Source organism: Phacochoerus africanus, chromosome 10 (assembly GCF_016906955.1).
Source record: "Phacochoerus africanus isolate WHEZ1 chromosome 10, ROS_Pafr_v1, whole genome shotgun sequence".
In the NCBI taxonomy this organism is placed as follows: Eukaryota; Metazoa; Chordata; class Mammalia; order Artiodactyla; family Suidae; genus Phacochoerus; species Phacochoerus africanus.
The window spans coordinates 2,082,249-2,103,623 of NC_062553.1; the positions used below are offsets into that span (position 1 = coordinate 2,082,249).

Sequence of the window (21,375 nt, forward strand, 5' to 3'; positions counted from 1 at the left end):
GGGCCTGATGTGACGTTGCTCTCCACAGAGACATCCCCAGGGCATCAGAACCAAGCCTGCCACCCACGGGGGACCTGCCCTCTCAGATCCTCAGGGACAGGGGCTAGGGGCATATCCAGAGACGGTGGCCCTGCCTCCCCCCACCCCCTGCTCCCGGCTCCTGAGCCCCCGCTCCCAGCTCAGCCACCGTGGGCTGTGGTCAGTCCTCCAGGAACCCACAGCTCTGAGCGTTAGTTCCTCCTCCTGGAGAGGCCAGGCCTGGGCGGGGTAGAGACACACACGTGCCTCCAGTGGTCAGGCTTCCAGCCCGTGAGGGTTTCAGGGCAACAGGACACCCCTCAGCCCGTCCTTCTCCTCCCAGCCAGAACAGCAGCTCCCTTAGGGACCGGGGTGTGTGTGTGTGTGTGTGTGTGTGTGTGCGCGCGCGCGCACACTCGCTGTCTTCTCCTCGCTCTCTGGGGAGCTGGGCCCTCACCTTGTTGGGTGCTCCTGGGGGCCTGAGTGTCCCAGGTCATCTTAGAGATGGGGGCTGACTCCGAGAGGTAGACCTGCCAGGCACCCGACCCCTTGGGCTCCAAAAGAACCTGGAGCTACAGGCAGGAGGAGGGAAGTGCAGGAGCTCAGAGCTCCCCAGAGGCTAAGGGGGTTGGGGGGGACGCCACAGAGCTGCTCAGGTCCTCTGTGTCATCCTCCCCAGAGGCCCCCCCGACACGCGGACCCGGCACTGTGGGGTCCCATCCACCACTGGGCAGTAACTGCACTGGGGGTCCTGCTGCCGAGGGCAGGGAAGGAGGCCCTTCCACCGGTTGGCCTGGGCAGCGGGGGTGGTCTGGAAGGAGCAGAGGACAGGCTGGAGGGCTGGCGGGGGTAGGGGAGTGACCTGGCCCTGGGCAACCCACGTCAGTCTGTGGTCAGTGGTGCCTGGGGACAGCTGGGGGTGGGGGTGGGCAGGCGGACAAATGCCAGAGGGTGAAGCTAGCCTGGTCGAAGACACACTTTAAAACGGGGGAACACGGTGGCTCGGAGGCGTTCCTTCGCTTTTGGATGGGAGCTCCCGCCCCCGCCCCGCTCCGGGGTGAGCGGCGCGCGCGCACCGGACGCCCGGAGCGCGAGGGCAGCGCGCGGGGCCCGCGGGGCGCTCAGGTGGCTGCAGGTGCCACGGCGGGCGCCGGGGCGGGGCGCGGGGTGGGGACGGACCGCCGGGCGCGCACCTCGGGCCCCGCCCGCGCGCCGCCCCGCCCGCGCCGCCGGCCGGCGCAGGGCCCTCCCGGAGCTATTTTGAAAGTGACCCTGGGCTGGGCGACCGCGGGGCGGCGGGGAGAGGCGCGGCGGGCGCGCGGGAACCATGACAGAAGATGACCGAGGCGGCGCTGGTGGAGGGCCAGGTCAAGCTGCGGGACGGCAAGAAGGTCGGGGCGCGCGGCGGGCGGGGGCGGGCGCGGGGCGCGGGCGGCCGCTCACGCTCCCTCTGTCCCCGCAGTGGAAGAGTAGGTGGCTGGTGCTGCGCAAGCCGTCGCCGGTGGCAGGTGAGCGGGCGCGGGGCGCGGGGCGCGGGCGCGGGGCGCGGGGTGCGGGCGCCGGCGGCCTCCGGCCCCCAGGCCGGCCCGGAGCGCGGCCAGCTCGCCCGAAATAGCCGGCGGCGCCGGGGCCGAGGGCTGTAACCGGAGAGCGCGCCGGCCTCGGCCTGCGGCGGCCGGGGACGCCGGGACGCGGGACCCCGCCGTGCCCCCACCCGGCCCCGCGGAGCCGTCATCTCAGACCCCAGGCCCCGGGCAGGGCCCCCTTTGCAAAAGGGCAGATGGGGGCCCAGAGAGGTCCGCGGGCGGCCCGCGGGATCCCTAGGGGCTAAAGGGCAGCAGCCCGTTCTGGTCCCCTCCCCCATCACACAGCAGGGAGCATCCCAGAAAGTTCTGCCCCAGCGCGATTGAGTTGGGTCTCTGCACCCCAATCCGGATGGGGGTTCCAGGCAGTGCTGATCCGAGTGTGTGTGTGGGGGATCCGTCCCCAGCTCCCCCACCAGAGCCAGCAGCCCCAGATTGGAGGAAGCCAGCAGGGAGCCAGCCCCGGAGCTGGGCATCTTCAGCCTCAGCCAGTGAAGTGGGCGCAGTCGGGAGGCTCGAGCTGTGCGCTGCAGCTGTTTCGAGAGACAGGTGCCCTGGAGCCGGCCCAGGGCCCAGGGGTCTGTGTGGATGCCGGGGGTGAGCGTGCCGCTGCCTCACGCGTGCGGGGCTGCCAGAGAACCTTCTGTCCGTCAGGACGCCTGAGGTGGCCGTCATTTCCCAGGGAGGGAGTGGGGGGCGCCCTCGCTTTGCCCCTCCCAGCCCCCTCCTCCATCCCTTCTGCTGAGACTCCTCTGGGAGCTGGTGCGGCTGGTCCAAGGGCCTCCTTGGGGCTGGGATCACACTCACCTCCTGCCTGGGCCTGACTCCCCTCCAGGGGCGCCTGGGCTCCCGGTCCCCTTCATTCGGCCGGTCAGTCTTTCAAGCCGAGACCCTCTGCCTGGTGCCATCGGCGTCCTAGTCTTGGAGAGCTCCTGGGAGGTCTGGTGGAGGAGGGCTAGGGGCTCTTGGCGACAGAGGGGCCCGGGGGAAGCAGGGGGTTGAGGCCCTGGCTGGGCTGAGGGTGGCGTCTGGGGGCAAGAGCCCGTGCTGATGGAAGAGGCTGTCGCCGGCTGGGGCCGGAGGCCGTGGTGGCTGCTGGTTGGGGGCTGCTCCCTGGGCTGGTGGTGCACGGGGGGGGGCCTGTGCAGGGCTCGGGGGCAGGTGCCCGCCTGAAGCGCAGCGGGGAGTGGGCTTCCTCCCTCTTGGTAGGGGTGGGGGGTGGTTCACAGGCCCTGGTGGTGGGTTTTATGTGGGTGTCCGAGAGATCTAGTGGGGAGGGGCGCTCTGGCCGGCCCTGGAGGACCCCTGTGGAGCGGGGCCCATCCTGCACTGGGACGAGTTTGCGGAGGGTCCTCGAGTTTGCCGTAGAGTCTGAGTCTGTAGGTGGACTTGGGGTCATGCGAGCCTTTGCTGGGTCTTGCTGCGGGCACCCAGTGATAGAGTGCCGGGAGCGGGGGCAAAGGGGAGCTGGGGGCGCTAGGGCTGGACTGGAGGGGAAGTCGGCGGAGAGACGGGAAGGCGCGCCAGGCAGGACCTTGCCCAGGCCAGGGACTGGGAGGGAGGGGATTAGGGACAGGAGAAGGTCCATGTGGCCCCCTGCACGGTGAGGTCCACTCTGAGCCCTGCGTACGCACACCCGGTCCCCAGCATCTCGGCTGTTTTAGCAGCGCCCCGCAGCCCTTCCACCGCGCAGGGATCACAGCCACCTTCTTAGAGGCGCTTGGCCCAGGGCAGAGCCAAAGGCGAGCCCGGGCGCCGCGCTGCCCTGCTCTCACCAGCCTCCCTCTCTCTCTGCCCCGAGGTGGCCGCTGTGGCTCCCTGTGGGGTCAGAGGCTTCTGACATCCCTTGCTCTCCCTCCCTGGACCTTAGCTATGAGCCACCCTCTCCAGCACATGGGGGCCTGGGCTGTGAGGGGTGCAGCTGCCTGGCACCCCGTCCTGAAGACCGACCGGCTCCCTCGGTGTGGGGGGCAGGTCCCCGCAGGTAGGACTCCCCCCCTGCTGGGTGCAGCACAGAGAGAGGCTGTGAAGGGCAGAGGAGGGGCCGCCCTGGCTTCCTGTCTTGAAAAACCCGGGATCCTTGCCCTTAGCAATTGCCGTTTCCTTCCCAGAAGGGCCCTCAAGGGGTGGCCACGGGGTCGGAGGCTGCGGGCGGGCGGGAGCGTGGAGGCCCGTCCCTTTGTCCCTCTTCTCCTGTTTCATCACCAGGACCTCTTACTCCTGATGAAGGTTAGCGAGCGAGCGCAAGGAAGGAGAATCTTTTATCGGAAGAAGGGACCATGTAAAAGGCAGGGATAACGAGCCCCTGGGGGTCTTGACCTCGTCCTGGCCAGAGACTTCGTGTCTGGGTCCCTTCTTGGGCCGGGTCCCCTGGCGAGGTCACCCCTGTGACCCTTGGCAACCTCTGTCCTCCTCTGCCGCCGGGGGAGGCTTCGGAAGGCGGGACAGAGGGCGCACGTGGCTGGCCTGCGGAGGGGACAGCTCCCGGGTGGGGCGTCTGGAGGGGCCCTGCTTCACCACTTCCGGGGCAGGCAGCCAGGGCTTTCTGCAGCCCAGACGAGCCACCAGGAGGGACCCCGAGTCCTGGAGCTGGCAGGGCCTTTGGGGTCATTATAGTCAGGGGGCTGACACTCAGAGGCCCAAGGGGTCTGGCCCACAAATGGCTGGGTGCTGCCGCCTGCCCCCAGCCCGCTGCTGCCCCTTGGCCGGCTGGGTGTTCATGGCTGCTCCCGCCACCGCTGAGTGAGGCATTCAGGTCCTGGTGCTGAGCTCCTGGAGGGCAGGTCCTCAGCTCAACATCACCCCTTAGCCAGCTGGCAGGGGCCGGGACTTGCCAGGTACAGTACCACGAGCCCAGCCACTCTGGGCAACCCCGGGCTCTGTGAACTTGCCCGGGAATGGGGGACTTGGGCGTGTGCCCCAGACTGTGCCATCAGACTGCGCTCGCCTCTTTCCCAGGCAGTGGCATCTCTGCTAAGGTGGGCGCGTGGCAGAAGGATGGGGGTAGCCATTGGCAGTGACAGGGAGAGTCCCTTTTTGGGCCCCACCTCTTGGCCTTGGATCGTCTGTGTCCCCAGGGGATGAAAGTGACATCTCAGTCCTGGGCTGAGCAGGAAGCTGAAGGTCAGGGGCTGGGTGGTGGCCGGGCCCCGACCCCCGTGGAGGCCTGGACAAGGGGGCTTCCTGCAGCCCCTGTTTCCGGACTGCAAGTTGGAGCACCTGGGCCCAGGTCCCACCTCAGCTCGGAGCAGCTGTGACCTGGACAAGTCCGAGTTGGGCTCAAGACGGTCCCTGCGGAAGGTGGTGGGCGGGCAGTGGGTCCAGGGCACCGTCTGCCCCCGCCGATGCTTGTGCACTCAGGGCAGCCCGCCGCACACAGGGTGAAGCTGCTTTCTCCCTGAATCGGATCAGGGACGGGCCTGGGCTTGCGGGTCAGCAGCATCCCTCTGGCTTTGGCCTGGGCCTGGTCAGCGGGCCCCGTCCCCAGCACTCCCGGCCGCCCCCAGGCTTCTGCCCCACGGCTCTGCTAAAGGCTCTGCCTCAAGGTCACCGTGACCTCCCAGGGCTAAAACCAGCAGCGACTCCTCCGGCTGTGGCGCCTGGGTGGGGGTTCGCCTCCACCTCCTCTCTGGGCTCCCATCCCCTCGGCCGGCTCCCCACCCCCCACGAGGCCCGGAGCTCTGCCTCTTCCCAGCCGCCCGCCCCAGGCGCTCAGCCCCGGGCTGTAAACGCCTCTGAGAGCCCATGACTGCACAGTTATTTTTACATCCTCTGCTGTGCGTGTCCAGCTGCCTGCGTGCATGCCGCCTGGTGTCCGACGGGCCCCCTAGGCGCACGTGTCCAGGACAGACCCGCAACCCTGCCCCTCGCCCCGCCCCCACGTCCCTCCCCAGGCAGCCCCTCCCCCCGGCAGCATCACCTCTCCTTCCTCCCCTCGCCTGCATTTCCCACCTAGAGGTCCTGCGACTTGGCGCTGCCTCTGTCACCAGGGTAACAGCGGCCTGGGGCCCGTTCCTCTGCGGGCCTCGGCCCGCAGCTCCTCCCGCCTGGACAGATGTAGGAGCCTGGAGCTTTGCCGTCACCCTGTGCCACCCGCAGCCAGGCTGGCCATCGTTGCTTACAGCTCTCGGGGCCCCCAGGTGTGCCGGGGTGTCCTCGGTGTGGTTCAGGGGACCACCCGGCTGGACCCGCCTGTGCCTCGGCCCGCTCCTCCCCGCCCCCTCGCGCTGGCCCTTCCCACGGGGGGGCTTCTGCACTGGCTGTTCCCTCTAGCGCAACGTCGTTCCCTGAGGTGCTGCCAGGCTGCCTCCTTTACATCGCTGGCGAGTCCACTGTCCCTCTGGGAGGGTCTCTGTCGTCAGATGCCCCCCAGCAGCATTTCCTCAGTTTCCTTCTTCATCGGCTTTTGTCAGCACGTGACTGTCCCCTCTCTTGGGCGTCAGCTTCGTTGGAGTGGGGCTTTGTCCCCTGCGTCCTTGGGCTGCTCAGGCGTGGAAGGAACTGGGCTGAGGGTTGCAGGCTGGGGACCCAGGGGGGTCTTTCGGCCACTCTTTTGGGGGGGCAGGGAGGAAGTTGCTAGACGGTGGCAATGGTCCAGCCCCACCCTCTCCTGGTGTTTAATGGTGACAGGAACTGCCCCAGACCCCAGGCCGAGGTCCCTGCTTATCCCACTCTGCTCTCACTGGCGTGTCGCATCTGCCAAGGGCCTCTGTGCCAGGCTGGGGCTGTGTTAGCAGGGGGGCAGTGTCCCTTTCTCAGATGGAAGAGCTGAGTGTGGGTTTGCAGTCACGGACATGGGGCTTGAACCCCGTCAGCCAGCCCCAACCCCCCCGCCCCCACGGACAGTGCTGCGGAGTATGTGTGCACGCACGTGTGAGCGTGCACACACGTGATCGAGCGTGTGCTCAGGCGTGGGCCTGTGCACCCCTTGGTCCTCGCTGCTCTGGTTTAATCTTTGCCACTCGTGTCATGGCCCCATCCGTGCCTCCTTTCACCACGATGACCCCATGCCCTCCACCCCCAGCCCCCCGGGGCCCAGACGGCCCTCCAGCCCGGTGGGCGGCCTCCTGCCCTGGAGTCAGAGCCCCTGGACCTGCAGCCTGGCCGTGCCCCTCCCGGCCAGCACTTCAGCTGTTGGGGTGCTGCTGTGAGTGGGTCCCTCATGCCCCCAGTGGAGAGAGGGAGAGGCCATTAGCGTGGGTGCCCCGCGAGTGGGGCCGGAAGGCCGGGGGTGTTTCCTCGGCCCCTGACCGGGAGACCTCCCCCCGTGACCGGTCTTGCTGGGCTCCCTCCCGGCCTGGGTCCTTGTGGGGCTGGCTAGCTGGGGCAGGCTCTCTGTCAGGAAGGGCCAGCCGTGTCACTGCTCCCAGGGACGGCAGACTGGCACTCCCTCCAGGTATCACCTGCTTTGTCTCAGCCCCGAGAAACCCCCGGGGCCTGTAACTGCAGCAGCTTTGGGCTAAACCGCACTCCCCATAGACTGGGCTTTAAAAATAGGACCAATTTATGGCCCGGGGTGATGGGGCGGGGAGAGGGGTTGGAGCAGCTGCTGTCACCCTGCCCCACGCTTGCTGCGCCCAACCCAGCCCCTCCCGGAAGCCGTGCTCCCCCTCATGGGGAGCCGTGACGGTGAGGGGCTGTGACTCTGGGCAACTTCCCCCGGGCCGAAGGTGGGAGCAGGTGGCACAGCCCGTGTCCCTCAACCCGTTCCGTTCACATTTAAAATGAATTCAGGAGTTCCCATCGTGGTGCAGCGGAAACGAATCCGACTAGGAACCGTGAGGGTGCAGGTTCGATCCCTGGCCCTGCTCAGTGGGTTAAGGATTCGGCGTTGCCGTCAGCTGTGGTGTGGGTCGCAGACGCGGCTCAGCTCTGGCGTTGCTGTGGCTGTGGTGTAGGTTGGTGGCTACAGCTCTGATTCGACCCCTAGCCTGGGAACCTCCATATGCCTCAGGTCCGGCCCTAAGAAAGCAAAAAAATAAATGAAATGAAATCAGGGACAGGGGTGGTGTTGCAGCTTCCTGGGGCTGCTGTAACAAGTTACAAAACACTGGGGGCTTCACACCCCAGCCCCTCACACTCCTGGAGGCTGATCCAAAGTCAAGGGGGTGGCAGGGCCGCAGTCGCGGGCTTGGGGCGCCAGGGAGCATCCTCCCCCCTCCTCTGGCTCCTGGCGGCCCGGCCTCCTGGGCTGGCTGGTGGGCGCGTGGCCCTGTGACCCGTCTTCTCGTGGCCTCTCCTCGGTGTGTCTGCGTCTCCTGCTGCTTCGCACAAGGACACTCGTCCTCAGGTTTCGGGACCAAGCAGATAATCCAGGGTGACTCACTGAGCTCCTCCACTTGGTCACCTCTGCAAAGGCCCTTTCTCCAAATACGGTCATGTTTGCAGGTCCTGGGGGTCAGGACGTGGGCATGTCTTTTGGGGGGCTCCCCTTCACCCCACTGCAGCTGGCCGAGGGTACGCGCTGATGCTCAGATCTCCTGCATTGCTGATAGAGCCAGGATCCACCAAGATTTGTCAGGACCGGGGGAAAGGGTCTCGGGACAGATGCTGGCTTTTGCTTGCCCCCCAAAGCAGCCTTGCGAGCGCAGGTGTTCAGGGGGGCAAGACCTCCTTGGCAGCAGGAGGCATCAGGAGCTGGGGGCGGCCTGGTGCCTCTTGCAGCAAACTTGACTCTAGACGGCCAGCCGGGGCTCTGAGCCAAATCTGGCCCACGGCTCGTTTCTGAATAAAGTTTTATTGGAACCCAGCCACGGACTCATCTGTGGTCTCTGGCTGCTTGCAAGTTAAGCAGCCGGAACAGAAGCCGCGTAGCCTGTGCAGCCCAAGCAAGTTCCTGTCTGGCTGCAGAAAGGCTTGCGGATCCTGCTCTTGGCTACACCTCCCTAGGAGCGTGCCTCCTAGAGCCACGGCCCCTCTCGTGCCCCCCAGACTGCCTGCTGATGCTGGCCTACAAGGACAGGTCGGAGCGAGCCAGGGGGCTCCGGGAGCGCAGCAGCCTGACACTGGAGGACATCTGCGGCCTGGAGCCCGGCCTGGCCTACGAGGGCCTGGCCCACACGCTGGCCATCGTCTGCCTGTCGCAGGCCATCATGCTGGGCTTCGACAGCCGGGAGGCCATGTGCGCCTGGGACGCCCGGATCCGCTACGCGCTCGGCGAGGGTGAGTGACGCTGGGGCAGGGGGCCCAGGGGACAGCCTGCGTCCCGAAGGGTCCGTGGGGCCTCACGATGCCCTGCAGAGCCGGGACGCGATCTAGCGCCCAGTGTCTGCGGAGCGCCTTCCGCCCTGGGGGTGCTCGGCAGAGGTGAGGGAGGGAAGGGGGACCCTCTCCAGCTCCCCAACTTGACCCCGTTCACCAGTGCTAGAGCCTTTAACCCAAGCGGGCGGGCCGGCTAAGCAGAGTGGCCCAGCAAAGTGCTGCTCTTGCTCGCTCGCCTGGCTGCCAAGCCTGGAGCCGGGGCTCTTTCCCCTGTATCTCCCACAAGGCGCGTGTGTGCACGTGTATTGTGTGTGCACGTGTGTGTGTGCATGTGTGTTTGTGTGTGTGTGTTGGAAGGCTTGTTCCAGAAAAGGCAGAGGGGAAGGACCCTGCCTATCAATCAGCCCTGCTGCTCACCGGCTGTGCCATCAAGAGCCGTGATTTTTTTTTGTTTGTTTTTTTGCCATTTCTTGGGCCGCTCCCGCGGCATATGGAGGTTCCCAGGCTAGGGTCTCATTGGAGCTGTAGCTGCCGGCCTACACCACAGCCAGAGCAACACGGGATCCGAGCCGTGTCTGTGACCTACACCCCAGCTCACGGCAACGCCGGATCGTTAACCCACTGAGCAAGGGCAGGGACCGAACCCGCAACCTCATGGTTCCTAGTCGGATTCGTTAACCACTGCGCCACAATGGGAACTCCAAGAGCCATGATATTTTAACAGAGTGTTTAAAACGTGCAAAATTAAAGGCGAAAGCGCACGATGAACAAAGTGTCAGAATTTGAAGTGGAGATGGGCTCCCAGCCACCCTGAGACTTGCCTCCGTGTCACCTGCCCTGGCGCCACACCCTGACCAGCCTGGTCTTTTAAACATTTGGTGCTTCAGCCGCCGTGGACTCGAGCCTTAGTTTTTATCGTTTAACTGGTCAGTGAAACATCACTTTTGTGCCCCGAGGGCCTCGCTTACCTCGTCCCAGGCTTGCGGGGGCAGCCCCTCCCTCCTCCTGGAGCCCCCAGACCAGGCACCTAGTGCAGGGGGCATGTGGACAGCTCAGTGAGAGGACGAGGGGCAGAAGGGAAGAGCTGCGCTGTCCCAGAAAGCTCCCTGGTTGGGGCTTCCCGCCAGCTCAGCCTGGCTCTGTGCGCAGCTCCTTTTCTGCTCAGGGCAGGTGGGGGGCCTTGCACAGAGGCCCCCGGCAGGGCCCCTTGATAGAAGTTGCCAGGGTGCTGGGATGGGGTCCTGACACCCAGCTGGCTTGGATCAAGGCCAGGACCTCAGGACTTCTTGGCCCAGAAGCCCCTGGACGCCCCCACTGCGGGGGCTCAGGCGGGGCTCAGGGAGGAGGTGGTTGGCACCAGGCCCCCCTGGCTTGGGTTGGAGGTGAGGCTGGTGGGCACAGGCTTAGTCCGTCCTCCTGAGGGGCTTCAGGGGCAGAGGTTGAGCTGAGGCGGGGTGAGATCTTGAGGAGCAGGTGCCCAGAACCCCTCCCTGGAGCCGGGATGGGGTCCCTGGGGCCAGGCTGGGCTGTGAGGCAGGCCCTAGACTCTCCACGAACTGACTGGAGTCTGGGCCTCTGTTTCCCCGTCTGTGAAATGGGGCCACACCTGTGGCCCTGGGCGGGGGTTTTGCTGTGAACAGGAGTCCTGGGCAGCAGACTCAGCAGCAGCTTTTCCCGGTTCCCCGAGGCCAAGCCCAGTCTCGTTAGGAAGGGGAGGGCTGGTCAGGGTGGTCCCCGGGATGGGACAGGTGAGCCCAGCCGCCCGGGGCTTGGTGCTGCTACGCGGGGAGCAGCCGCAGAGGGGAGGGCGGGACCACGGGGCTGGGCAGGCCTGGCCTCCGGAGCTGACACTGGGCACTGCCCCCCCGGCCCCCGCCTCTGCCCCAGCGATGCCCTCTCACCCCTGCCCCCCAGTGCATAGGTTCCACGTGACGGTAGCTCCAGGCACCAAGCTGGAGAGCGGCCCCGCCACGCTGCACCTCTGCAATGACCTCCTCGTGGTGGCCAGGGACGTCCCTCCAGCCGTCGTGGGCCAGTGGAAGCTGTCTGACCTCCGGCGCTACGGGGCTGTGCCTAACGGGTTCATCTTCGAAGGCGGGACCAGGTGTGGGTACTGTAAGTACCTGGGCCGCGGGCACCCGGGCCCCAGGCAGACCCAGCCCCCTGTGCTTGCTGGGTAGACCCCTGCTCACGGGCCAGCCTCTCGGAAACACGGCAGGGTTACGTCGCCAAAGCCCTCTGCTCCTGGCAGGCGCCCAGACGCTCGGCTGCTTCCGCTCCTCCCTGTTGGAGGGAGGGGCTTGGCGCCCGAGAGGAGGGGCCCTCACGTGGCAGATCACGGGGCTTCGTCCCCGTCAGAGCATCAGAGCAGCTCAGGTGAGGTTTAATGGGGGAGAAAAGAATAGACGCATGTATTGAGGATGGGCTAAGAACCCCCTCAGTGGACACCCCAGCTCCCGCGGCCCTGAGCCCCCACGCCTGGGCTCTGATGTCACAGGTGCGGGCTGAATGCCAGGGCCCAGCCGTGAGGGCAGGGGTCCGAGGCCAGGTGAGCAAGGAGCTGCCTGTGGCGGGGGCAGGGCTGGACAAGCGCGCAGAACCTCCCTGCAGAGCGTCGGGGGCGGGGTGGGGGGTGGGAGGTGTGCCAGCCACCCTGCCAGCTGTTCTCTGAGTGGGGGGACCTCAGCTGCTGCGGGGGAGCTGGGAGGGTCGCGAAGTCCCTTCTCTCCTGCCTCCAGTGCCTGTTTGTGCTGGTTGCCCCAGGCTCTCAGCTGGCCCAGTGCCTCCTGCTGACCTGGTGGGCGGCCTCGATGGCCATGGTCCGTGTGCTGGGCTGGAGCGTGCGGCCTGGGTGGGCACCAAGCCCTGGGCTGAGCGCTGTGCGCCCCCATCTCCCTTCAGCCTGGGGCTCCTGCTGTCAGCCCCTGCCTTGTGTGAGGCTCTGAGCTGGCCGCAGCCCGTCTCCACTCCCACCCCACTGGGGCTTTAGTCCCCCGATCCGCAGCCTCACGAGGACGGAGATGGCAGGGCTAACTTCAGGGCCTGGCACGCATCTCGGGACGGCCAGGGTGGGGTGTGGGGGGGGGGGTTCCCTGGGTTCCGGGCCTCAGTCCTGCCTGGATCTCTGGGCAGAGGGAGGGGACTTGACGGTGTGATTGCCTGGGCGCCAGCCTCCTGTGCCCCCTCATGCCATGAAGGGGTGTGGGACAAACAGGCTGACCTGGGCTCCTGGCCAGGCGGCCCTCGGGGCCCTGCCTTGAGGGGACAAGACATAACCTGTAAAGATGCTTAGCGAAGAGGGGGACAAGCAGCTGAGGTTCACGTTCCTGCCGGAGACAGAAAGACGCCTGTAGCCACTGATGTCCCCCAGGCCTGCTGGTCCTGGGCTTGGGGTTAAGAGTTTAGAGATGCAACAAAAAAAAAAAAAAAGGAGTTCCCGTCGTGGCGCAGTGGTTAACGAATCCGACTAGGAACCATGAGGTTGCGGGTTCGGTCCCTGCCCTTGCTCAGTGGGTTAACGATCCGGCGTTGCCATGAGCTGTGGTGTAGGTTGCAGACGCGGCTCGGATCCCATGTTGCTGTGGCTCTGGCGTAGGCCGGTGGCTACAGCTCCGATTCGACCCCTAGCCTGGGAACCTCCATATGCCGCGGGAGCGGCCCAAGAAATAGCAACAACAACAACAACAACAACAACAACAACAACAAAAAGAGTTTGGAGATGCAGAGAGAGGCAGGAAGGGTCAGAGTGGCAGAGGGGTACGCAGGCTGGTGGGATGGGCGGTTTGGCGCAGCGGCCCCGGAGCTGCCAGGGCGACCGCAGCCGAGCCCGTGCCTTTCCCTGGCTGGGCACAGCTGTAGGCCTGCCTGCTCTGGGCTGGCACGGAGGGGCCACGGGCACATCAGCCAGAGTCCCCTTTGCTGGACAAGCCCTGGGCCACCTCGTCTTTCGTATGTTAGCGGCGACAGCAGTGGGGGGGACTCTCGCCCGGCTTTGTTCCCCTCCCTCGTGTGGATGGTGCACCTGGCATTGGGCAGCCCTTCCTCTGAGATCCTCTCCTGGGCCCTGGAGCTGCTCTGGACACCCCAGGAGAGGGGGCCCGGCATCCTCAAGAGAACCGTGGAATTCCGGGGAACAGGCCCTCTGGGCGCCGAGGCTCAGCCAGGATGGGTGTGGCTGCTTTAAGGAGCGGGGTGCAGGCCTAGGGTTGGTGCTGGCATGTGTCCTGAGAGTGCGGGGCGGGCCAGGGGGACCTGTTCCTTGGAGAAGGTTTTATTGGCCTGGACATAATGTGACAGGGCCGCTGGGTATCTTTCCTCTGAGGCTTCAGAGTCGAACATTCCAGCTGTCAGTCCTGTGGGCTCCTTCTCCGCTTGTCAGCAATTTCAGGTATCATGTGCCTCCCGCGAGGGGAGGGGGTGACCTGGAGGTGCTGTCTTTCGCTCCTAACCAGCCCCAGAAGTCAGCTTGAACCATGACAGGGCCACCCTGAGCTTCCGCGTGAGGCCTCAGCTTCCGTCCACGAAGCCGGGCTGGCCCAGCCGACCTGCCTCCACCTGCAAGCTCAAGGCTGGATGGTCCCTGTCCCTCGGGGGCTCTGGCCCCAGAGAGCCCCACTTGGGAACGCTTGTCTCCTCTCCAAGCTGTCGGAAGGCCCCTGGCCGAACCTGCCCCGTCAGCGACGTACAGAGGATGTGGCGGCGCAGAGGGCACGGGGCAGCCTGTACCGACCCCTGCCCTCCAGCGGGTCCCGCTGGGCTCCGTCCTCCTCCAGGGCCGAGTTTGCCACTGCTGAGCCGGTGGAAGCTGGTTTTTAGACCGTCCCAGACTGGCTGCAGGTCCCTGGCGGGAAGAGCACACCCCATGCCTGTGGTCAGCACAGGCCGCTCGACCCGGGCCATCCCTGGACGAGGGCGGCTGGATGGGCTCCAAGGAGAGGCGTGACTTTGGGCTCAGGGCCGCCGTGGCAAAGGGTCCCAAACTGGGGCCTTAGAACAACGCGCCCTGGTTCCTTCACGGTTCTGTCCAAAGTCGAGAAGTGGGCCGCGCCGCGCCTCTGTGGCGGGGGCGTGCGTGGGGGTGGCCTCCCTGCTGCTCCAGCTTCTCCGGGGCGCAGGTGTTCCTGGACTTGTGGCCGCGTCGCTCCCGTCTCCGCCCCGTCTCCGCACGGCGTCTCTGTGGGACGCGAGTCGTTGGCTTTAAGGCCACCGGACAATCCAGGCGGTCTCATCTCGAGATTCTTCACCGGAGCTCATCAGCACAGACCCTTTTCCCAATGACAGTGTGACCCTCTCTTGGGGGGCCGCCCTTCAGCCCATGGCAGGGGTCCACTGAACTGTGCAGGGACTAGAATTCAGATCGTGAGTCTGTGGGCTCTGGGCACGTTTAATCGGGACAGAGGGTGGGTCGAAGTCCCCAGAAAGCCCTGGAAGGTTCTGGACATAAGGAATGGACGTCTTCTCCTCGCCACAGGCCCCGGCCTGGCTGCCGGGCCCCCCGGAACCACACCCCCGGGGCCCTCAGCCCCAGACCACTCTCCAGAGGCCACCCTGGCCCCTCCCCACCCTGAGACTCGAGGGGCTTTCAGGAGAGAGCCCTGGAGGGGGTGGGGGAGGGGTGGGGCCGGTTTGACCAGGACCTGGGGGGGTGTGTTTGGGGGAGGGGGCTCTGTGTGACTGGGCGGACGTGGCCTCTGTGGCCTCTGCGTGGACAGCAGCCTGTGGAGATTATTCTGACGGGGGTTGGGCTTGGTGGCTGGACGTCTGAGGGTCTCTGGGCTGGTTCGTGTGTGTTCAGGGTTATGGGTGGGGGCAGGGCACGCCAGTGGGGGTGAGGCGGAGATTCAGGGGCCCCTCCGAGAAATGTGAGCCAGGAGGGAGGGTCTGCCTGAAGCTGCAGCCTCAGCAAGGGGGGCTTTGGAGAGGCCCAAGGGGCATTTGAGTGGGGCCTCAGGATGCATAGAGTTTCTAGGCCAGAGAAGGTCCCTTGACGTTGGCAGGTCCTGTCAAGGGCATTTCAAGGGCGTTTCCACAGCCCTGTGAGCCGGCTGCGTTCACAGGGATCAGCGTCCCTGGGTGCTGAGGGATTCAGCAGGTGGCGGAGAGCAGAGCCCAGGTCCGTGCCCAGGCCTGCTCCCCGCCGCCTCCTCGGGGTCCAGGCCATCCCTGCAGCTCCTTGGGGCGCAGCGAGCATTTTGAAGTGATTTAATAAGTGAGTCAAGGGTGAAGGCCGTCCGCTGTGTATTGGGGGCCTGTCCCCTCCAGCTCTGAGAAGCCCTCTGGTGCCTCTTGGGCTCTGGGTCCAAACGCCGGTCCCACTGGAGCCGGCTGAAGCCCTGGTCTGGAACCCCGGCATGTGGGGAGAAGGGAAGGAGCCCAGCCCTGGGTGAGGGGCTGGAGCCAGGAGCACATGGCCGGGCTGGGAAGACTCTGAGCCTGGAGACATTTGGAGCCCTCGGGGCGAGGGGAGGGCCTCTGAAGGAGAGCCCCAGTGGGGCCTCTGCAGGGTGAATAGGAGTTGGCCCAGCCGAAGGGTGGGGGGGGTGGGGGGAAGGGGGGAAGAGAAAAGATGCTGCAGACGCACCTTAAGCAGGGACGGGTGTGTGGGATCCCTGTTAGGCGCGTGGCAGAGGCGAGGCTGCAGGAGGAAGCCAGGTGGTGAGACCCAGGAAGCTGGACCAGAGCTTGTGCTGTGTTCCCAGAGTAGCAGGACAGGGCCACCCGCTGTGGTGAGGCAGTCACCCTGGCCCCAGGAGCTGATGGGGTGGAGGTGGGGGCGGGGCGAGGAGGTTGGGATGTGGTCCAGCCGGGGGAGGGGGAGGCCGAGTGAGCAGCAGCTGTGCGGGTGGGGGGGGCCTGAGGATTCGGGAATGTTAACGAGGCGGTGATGGAAAGGCAGGCGGGTGGGGCGAGGTCCCAGGAGGGCGGCTCCGCTCCCCGGGGGGTGGGGGTGGGAGAGGTAGAGGAGGGCAGGGGGGCGGTGGGGGGAGGCCTCCCGGTCAGGGCTGCAAACTGTGCAGAGGCCCCGTCTCGAGCTGGTTCAGGTTTACACTCGGAGATCAAGTCTGCCCTTTGGGTCTAGGCCCCGGTCACATGTGCGACAGGTCCGCGGTCGCTTTCAGCCCTCTGCCCGAAGCCTCCACTCTGGGGACGGGAGCCGGGCCCGGAATCTGTCGCCCCCTTGTAGCCCACTGTGGCACCTGTGCATGGATGACTCTGGGCGCTCTGAGTGTCCAGAGAGGCCTCCGTCGCACGGGGCCAGGGAGCGATGGGATGGGGGCAGTAGTCACCCCAAGAGCCCCCTGCAGGGCCCCATACCTAGTGGGGCTCTAGGTCCTCCGTGAGAGGTGCACCTCCCCTTTCACAGCCGGGGAAACTGAGGCACGGAGCTGTCGCAGCCGTGGCCCGCTCTGTCCTTCTGGGCGTTGTGGAACTGAGCTCTGGCCCCGCTCCGCCTGCCACGGTCATCCTTCCAGCCCTCAGCAGGTGCTGGCCGTCCTCCTGGGGGCCTTTGGCTTCAGTCTGTTCCCTCCCAGAAAAGCAGCCCAGGGGCCTCCTGTCCTTGGGGGCGTGCAGAGGGGCCTCGTGGGACCGTCTGGACGTGGCGGCACGCGAGCGTCCTTGCATGTCTCTAAGTGCGAGAGCACGGGTCCTTGGGCGCGAGGGCCCCTTCACCGCGGCAGGCCCGTCGGCGGGCTCCCCGGACCCCGGCCATGCCTCGGGCTCCCTGAACCTCAGTTTCCTCCTCGGCCCCTAACACGGGAGCATGGGCTGGGCGGGTGGGAGCAGCCCCCCCTTCCGTGATGGCTCTGGGCCGGCGAGGGGTGTGTGTGTGGGGGGGTGTGCGCGTGCATGTGCTCGTGCAGAATCTCCCCGTGGTGGGGGCCCTTCTGAGCAATGTCCTTCCCACCTGCCCCTCTGAGTCGGCGTGGCGTGGCCCCAGGGGGTGAGGAAAGGGCGGGGACTGGGTTTGAGTCCCCACCCGCTGGCCCCTGGTGGGCACCTCAGCTCCCTGTCCCAAAGCAGGTGTGGGAGGACACTGGTGGCTCCAGGCCACTGCCCTCCTTCGCTGTGCACCTGACCTGGGGGGCCTGTGGGGGTGGGGCTGGCCCGCCCCACTGCCGGCTCATTCAGGACACTGTTTTTGAGAACTGGGCTGGCAAGCAGAAAAGACTAGATCCCAGGCCTACCCTGGGGAGCCTCTCACCTGGGTAGGTGGGCCCAGTACAGCCGTTGTCAGGAGGGGCTGAAGGGCAGCACCAGAGGAAGGCAAGTCACCCAGGAATGGCTTTGGCCGGACGGCAGGGGCGGGGCGTTGGTGGGTCATGGACGCTGAGGCCTGTGCCTGCTCAGGGATGGAGCCCAGGGCCGAGGCTGACACCTGCTCTCTGCTCAAGATGTGTGGGGTGCCCCCAGCGGTGCATGGGGTCCTTGTCCCAGGGGTTGGGGCGCGCCCCTGGAAGGAGCCGCCTCGAGGATGTCAGATGCCCTCCACTGCCTGGCTGCACCTGCCCGTCGGTGATGGTGCCCATGAGAGGATGGGCTGGAAGCGGGGAGGTGGCTCACCGGGCGGGGGACAGAACCTGCTTCTTGGAGGTGGTGTTTGCGGTTTGGTTTTGGTTTTGTTTTACTGGGGCAAAATACACGATACACAAGATCTACTGTTTAAACCATTTTTAGCGTGTGGTTCAGTGGCAGTGAGGCTCCCGCAAGGCCAGAGCTGCTCCATCTTCCTTAAGCCCTCAGCCCTGGTCCCTGCTCCGGCCCCGCTCCACGGCCACCCTCTGCTTTCTGCGAAGGGACCGCATGGACTCACACGGGGTCCGTCCTTCTGTAACCGGCTTTTCTCCCTTGGCACCGCGTCCCCAGAGCTCCCCCACGTCGCGGCCCGTGTCCGGACTGCCCCTGTCGGCTGAATCAGGTGCTGTGTGGAGGGGCTGCGTGTTTATCTGTCCATCCGCCGACCGACGCTTGGATCTTGCGTCCACGTTTCAGTTCTTGTGAAAACCTGCTGCTCCGAACGTGGCTCTGCGACCGCGTCTTGGAGACCTTCCTTTTCATTCTTCCGGGAAGCAGAATTGCCGGGTCAGACGGGTTGTTCTGTCTAATCGTTTGAGGAGCTGCCGCCCTTGGCGTCCCCCTTGCAGCGAGGAGGATGCGGCTTTCTCCGCATCCTCGCCGGCACTGGTTGTTTTCTGTTTTGTTTTAGTTTGTGTTTAATTTCGTCGTCTTAGTGGGTATGAAGTGGTCAGGGAAAATTTAAAAGCTCATTTCAAAGGAACAGGCTTCATTCCTCTTTTTGTCTTTTTCAGGGCCGCTCCTGTGGCATGTGCGCGTTCCCGGCATAGGGGTTGCGTTGGAACCGCAACTGCAGGTCTACACCACAGTCCCGGCAACATAGGATCCGAGCCGCATTTGCGTCTACACCGCAGCTCATGGCAGTGCCAGTTCCTTAACCCTCTGAGCGAGGCCAGGGATGGAACCCACAGCTTCACGGACACTCTGTCGGGTTCTTAACCACTGAACCACAGCAGGAACTCCCGAACTTTTCTTCTTTCTCTCAAAATAAGGGCGGAGAAAACTGATATTTTAATTAGTAGATACTTTTACTCTATCAGAAAATGCTGCAAAATAATATCCCACGGGGCTCAGTTCACGGCACCAACTTTCTTTTTTTTTTTCTTTCTTTTTTTTTTTTTGTCTTTTTGCTATTTCTTTGGGCCGCTCCTGCGGCATATGGAGGTTCCCAGGCTAGGGGTCGAATCGGAGCTGTAGCCACTGGCCTACGCCAGAGCCACAGCAACACGGGATCCGAGCCGCGTCTGCAACCTACACCACAGCTCACGGCAACGCCGGATCGTTAACCCACTGAGCAAGGGCAGGGACCGAACCCGCAACCTCATGGTTCCTAGTCGGATTCGTTAACCACTGCGCCACGACGGGAATTCCAACGGCGCCAACTTTCTGAGTGACAGTGTCGTTTGGACAGAGTGCGCCTCGGAGGTGGGGTCCCCTGAAGTGATCGCCAGGTGAACGGCCAGGGATCGGGGGTCAGGAGAGGAGAAGGGGCGTTACAGGTGGCCAAGGGGTGGGGGTGTCGTGGGCTCGGGTTGGCCACTCCCGCGGAGAGGTGTCAGGGCACGCTTCGGGAGCTGGGGGCTGGGAGGGGGCCGCAGGGCGGAGCAGGGCCTGAGTTGGGGTGAGGTCCGCACTGGATCTGGGAGCCCTTGTCCCTCGGTCTCCAGGCTCAGGCAGGCCCCTGAGACGTGTGTCCCCGCAGGAGCACCTGGAGCCGGGGACGCGGCGGGGCGGTGGCCATGCTCCCTCCCAGGCCTCCAGCTCCCCGGAGCGCAGCTCGGCAGACGCCCGGTGGAATGCCGCCGGCTCCACTCCCTCCGAAACGTGGTTTTTTATAGTTGGAGGACTGACTGTGCCGTGGCCTCTGCCAGCTGCCTGTAAGCTGGGATTAGAGGCCTGGCCCTGGGAGAGCTGGGCAGCCAGGACGGGGCCTCCTTCCTGCCCGCCCACCGGCGGCCAAGGTCCTGGCACAAGTTCTCGGCTGACACATCTTGGCCAAGAGGGCCTCGTGGGTGCCCCGGGTGGGCGCCAGGGTGGGCCTCACCCTGCTCTAGTCAGAGGTCGGGACGTAGCTTCTCTGTGCCTGTTTCCTCATCTTGAAAGCAGGCATGTCACCGGTTGGGGCCCTGGGTGACCGGCCCGGGCACAGTGGTGTCGCCACGTGTGGGGCTGGCCCGAGTCCCTGGGATTTGGTGCAGGCAGCTCCCCCCGCCCTGCCCCCACTGTGCCTTCCCCCAGAGGGCGTCTGTCTGTCTTTGGGCAAAGGGCAGAGGGCGAGCCGCTGAGGGATTCCTGTGTGGTGACACCACGCTGGGCGTCCAGCCCACGTGACCTGCTGTCCCCATTCACTCGGCCCGGGGACTTCATTCACGCTGGCGGGGCTCCGGCCCAGCGCAGGCCCCCACGGCTGCTCTCCCCTGGCTCCCTTGCAGCAGCTGCTGGCCCCAGGCGCCCCCTCTGCCCGAGCCCCCCGGGGCTGGGATCAGCCAGGCCTTCCCTCTGTGAGTGGGAGCTCACCCCTCACCGCAGGACCTCAGCCTTAGCTGTGCCCCAGGCCCCAGCCCTGCACCCCAGAAACGCGCCCAGGAGGAGAGGAGAGGCTGCGAGGAAGGCGGGCAGGCGCCGCTGGCGGTGGTTCCCTGGGCTGTGCACCCTGCCCCCACCCCTCAAAAGAGCGTGGAGTTTCTGGGCTTCTGCCCCGCACCCCCGTCCTCCAGAAGCCACCCCAGCTCTCTAGAGAGTCGGCTGACCAGGGCCAGCAGGCAGGACTCCCTCTGCTGCCCTGTTGCTGCCCTGTAGCCGGGACTGGCCGGGCTGCTGCCCCTGGGCCTGGGGAGCCGCCGTGTGGCCTGAGCCACCAGGACAGGGGCCAGGAGGTGCTCTGGGGACACTGCCCGGGTGTGGGGACAACTCGCGAGTTTGCTCCGGCTTCTGTGGCCGTCCACGGCCCGTGGCCCTGAGCCCACCCTGCAGGCCCCCTGTGCTCTGGCCAGGCTGACCCGGTCTGGCCTCTCCGCAGGGGCTGGGGTCTTCTTCCTGTCCTCGGCCGAGGGTGAGCAGATCAGCTTCCTGTTCGACTGCATCGTCCGAGGCATCTCCCCGACCAGGGGCCCCTTTGGGCTGCGGCCGCTTCTCCCAGGTGTGTGCGGGGACCCATTCAGCGGGGGTGGGGGGGGGGTGGGCTGCCTCCCTCCTGCCCTGGGATCCCCTCGGGGCTCCGGGGGGCCGCTCACATCCGCACAGCGCCCCCTCCACGCGGTCTGAGCGGCAGGGATGCCCTGGGGCTCGGCTTCTCGTTGGAACAGTTACGCTGCAGCTGTTCCGGGCTGACCAGCAAGAGGCCGGGGACCTGGAGATCCTTCCGAGCTGGCCGTGTCCCAGGCCTGGGTGGGGGCCTTGTCTGAGGTCCCTGAGAAAGGGGGCTGGGGTCAGGGCGGGTGCTGCTGAGCTGGCGTTTGGGCTGGAAGCCGCCTTGTGAGGTGAGGTCTCAGCAGCCTGAGGGGGTGGGTGCAAAGGCTGCACTGAGCGGGGCAGGTCTCCCCGCTTCCCGGCCGTGGCCGGGGCCAGGCTGGGCCCGGAGGCTCCCTGGGTACTTCCTCTCGCTGGGCTGAGGGCCGCCCTCCCCTCAGGGCCCACGGCAAAGGCTGGTCCTGGCCATCACCGCTTCCCCCGACCCAGGCGGTCCTGCTGACACTCCCCTCACTCCGGGGAGGCCGTGCTTGTCTCCCTGTCCAGCTGGGAGACCATGCGGCAGGTGGACAGGGAGCCCACATCTGTGTCCTCCTAGCGTGGGCGCCCCAGCTGAGTGCAGGGGGCAAGCGGACCTCCGAGGGAGGCAGGGGCTGGTGAGGGCCAGGCCCCCTTCTCCCAGCCTCTGCCCCTCACCACCCCCAGCCCCACCCAGCAGCCCCCAGGGACGGGGCTGGGGAGGAAGGAGGCAGCTCCTGTGACCAGAGCCTCCCTGCCCTGGGTCGGCTGGATGGGGTGACCGCGCCCTCTG

The 21,375-nt window shown here is 65.9% G+C and overlaps 1 protein-coding gene across 2 annotated transcripts in view; it reads left to right on the plus strand.

Moving 5' to 3' along the window:
- Nucleotides 1-1,241: 1,241 nt before the first annotated feature.
- The window catches only part of DOK7 (docking protein 7), a 29,930-nt gene continuing 9,796 nt past the window's right edge, over nt 1,242-21,375 (plus strand). Inside the window, exons 1-5 of one of the 2 annotated variants that reach the window (XM_047799452.1) lie at nt 1,242-1,409; nt 1,481-1,526; nt 8,532-8,762; nt 10,716-10,916; nt 20,395-20,514. In XM_047799452.1, the coding sequence (XP_047655408.1) occupies nt 1,356-1,409; nt 1,481-1,526; nt 8,532-8,762; nt 10,716-10,916; nt 20,395-20,514 (652 nt within the window). In that variant the 5' untranslated portion in view covers nt 1,242-1,355. The remainder of the gene's footprint in view (nt 1,410-1,480; nt 1,527-8,531; nt 8,763-10,715; nt 10,917-20,394; nt 20,515-21,375) is intronic. The other variant, XM_047799453.1, reaches the window with a different exon arrangement.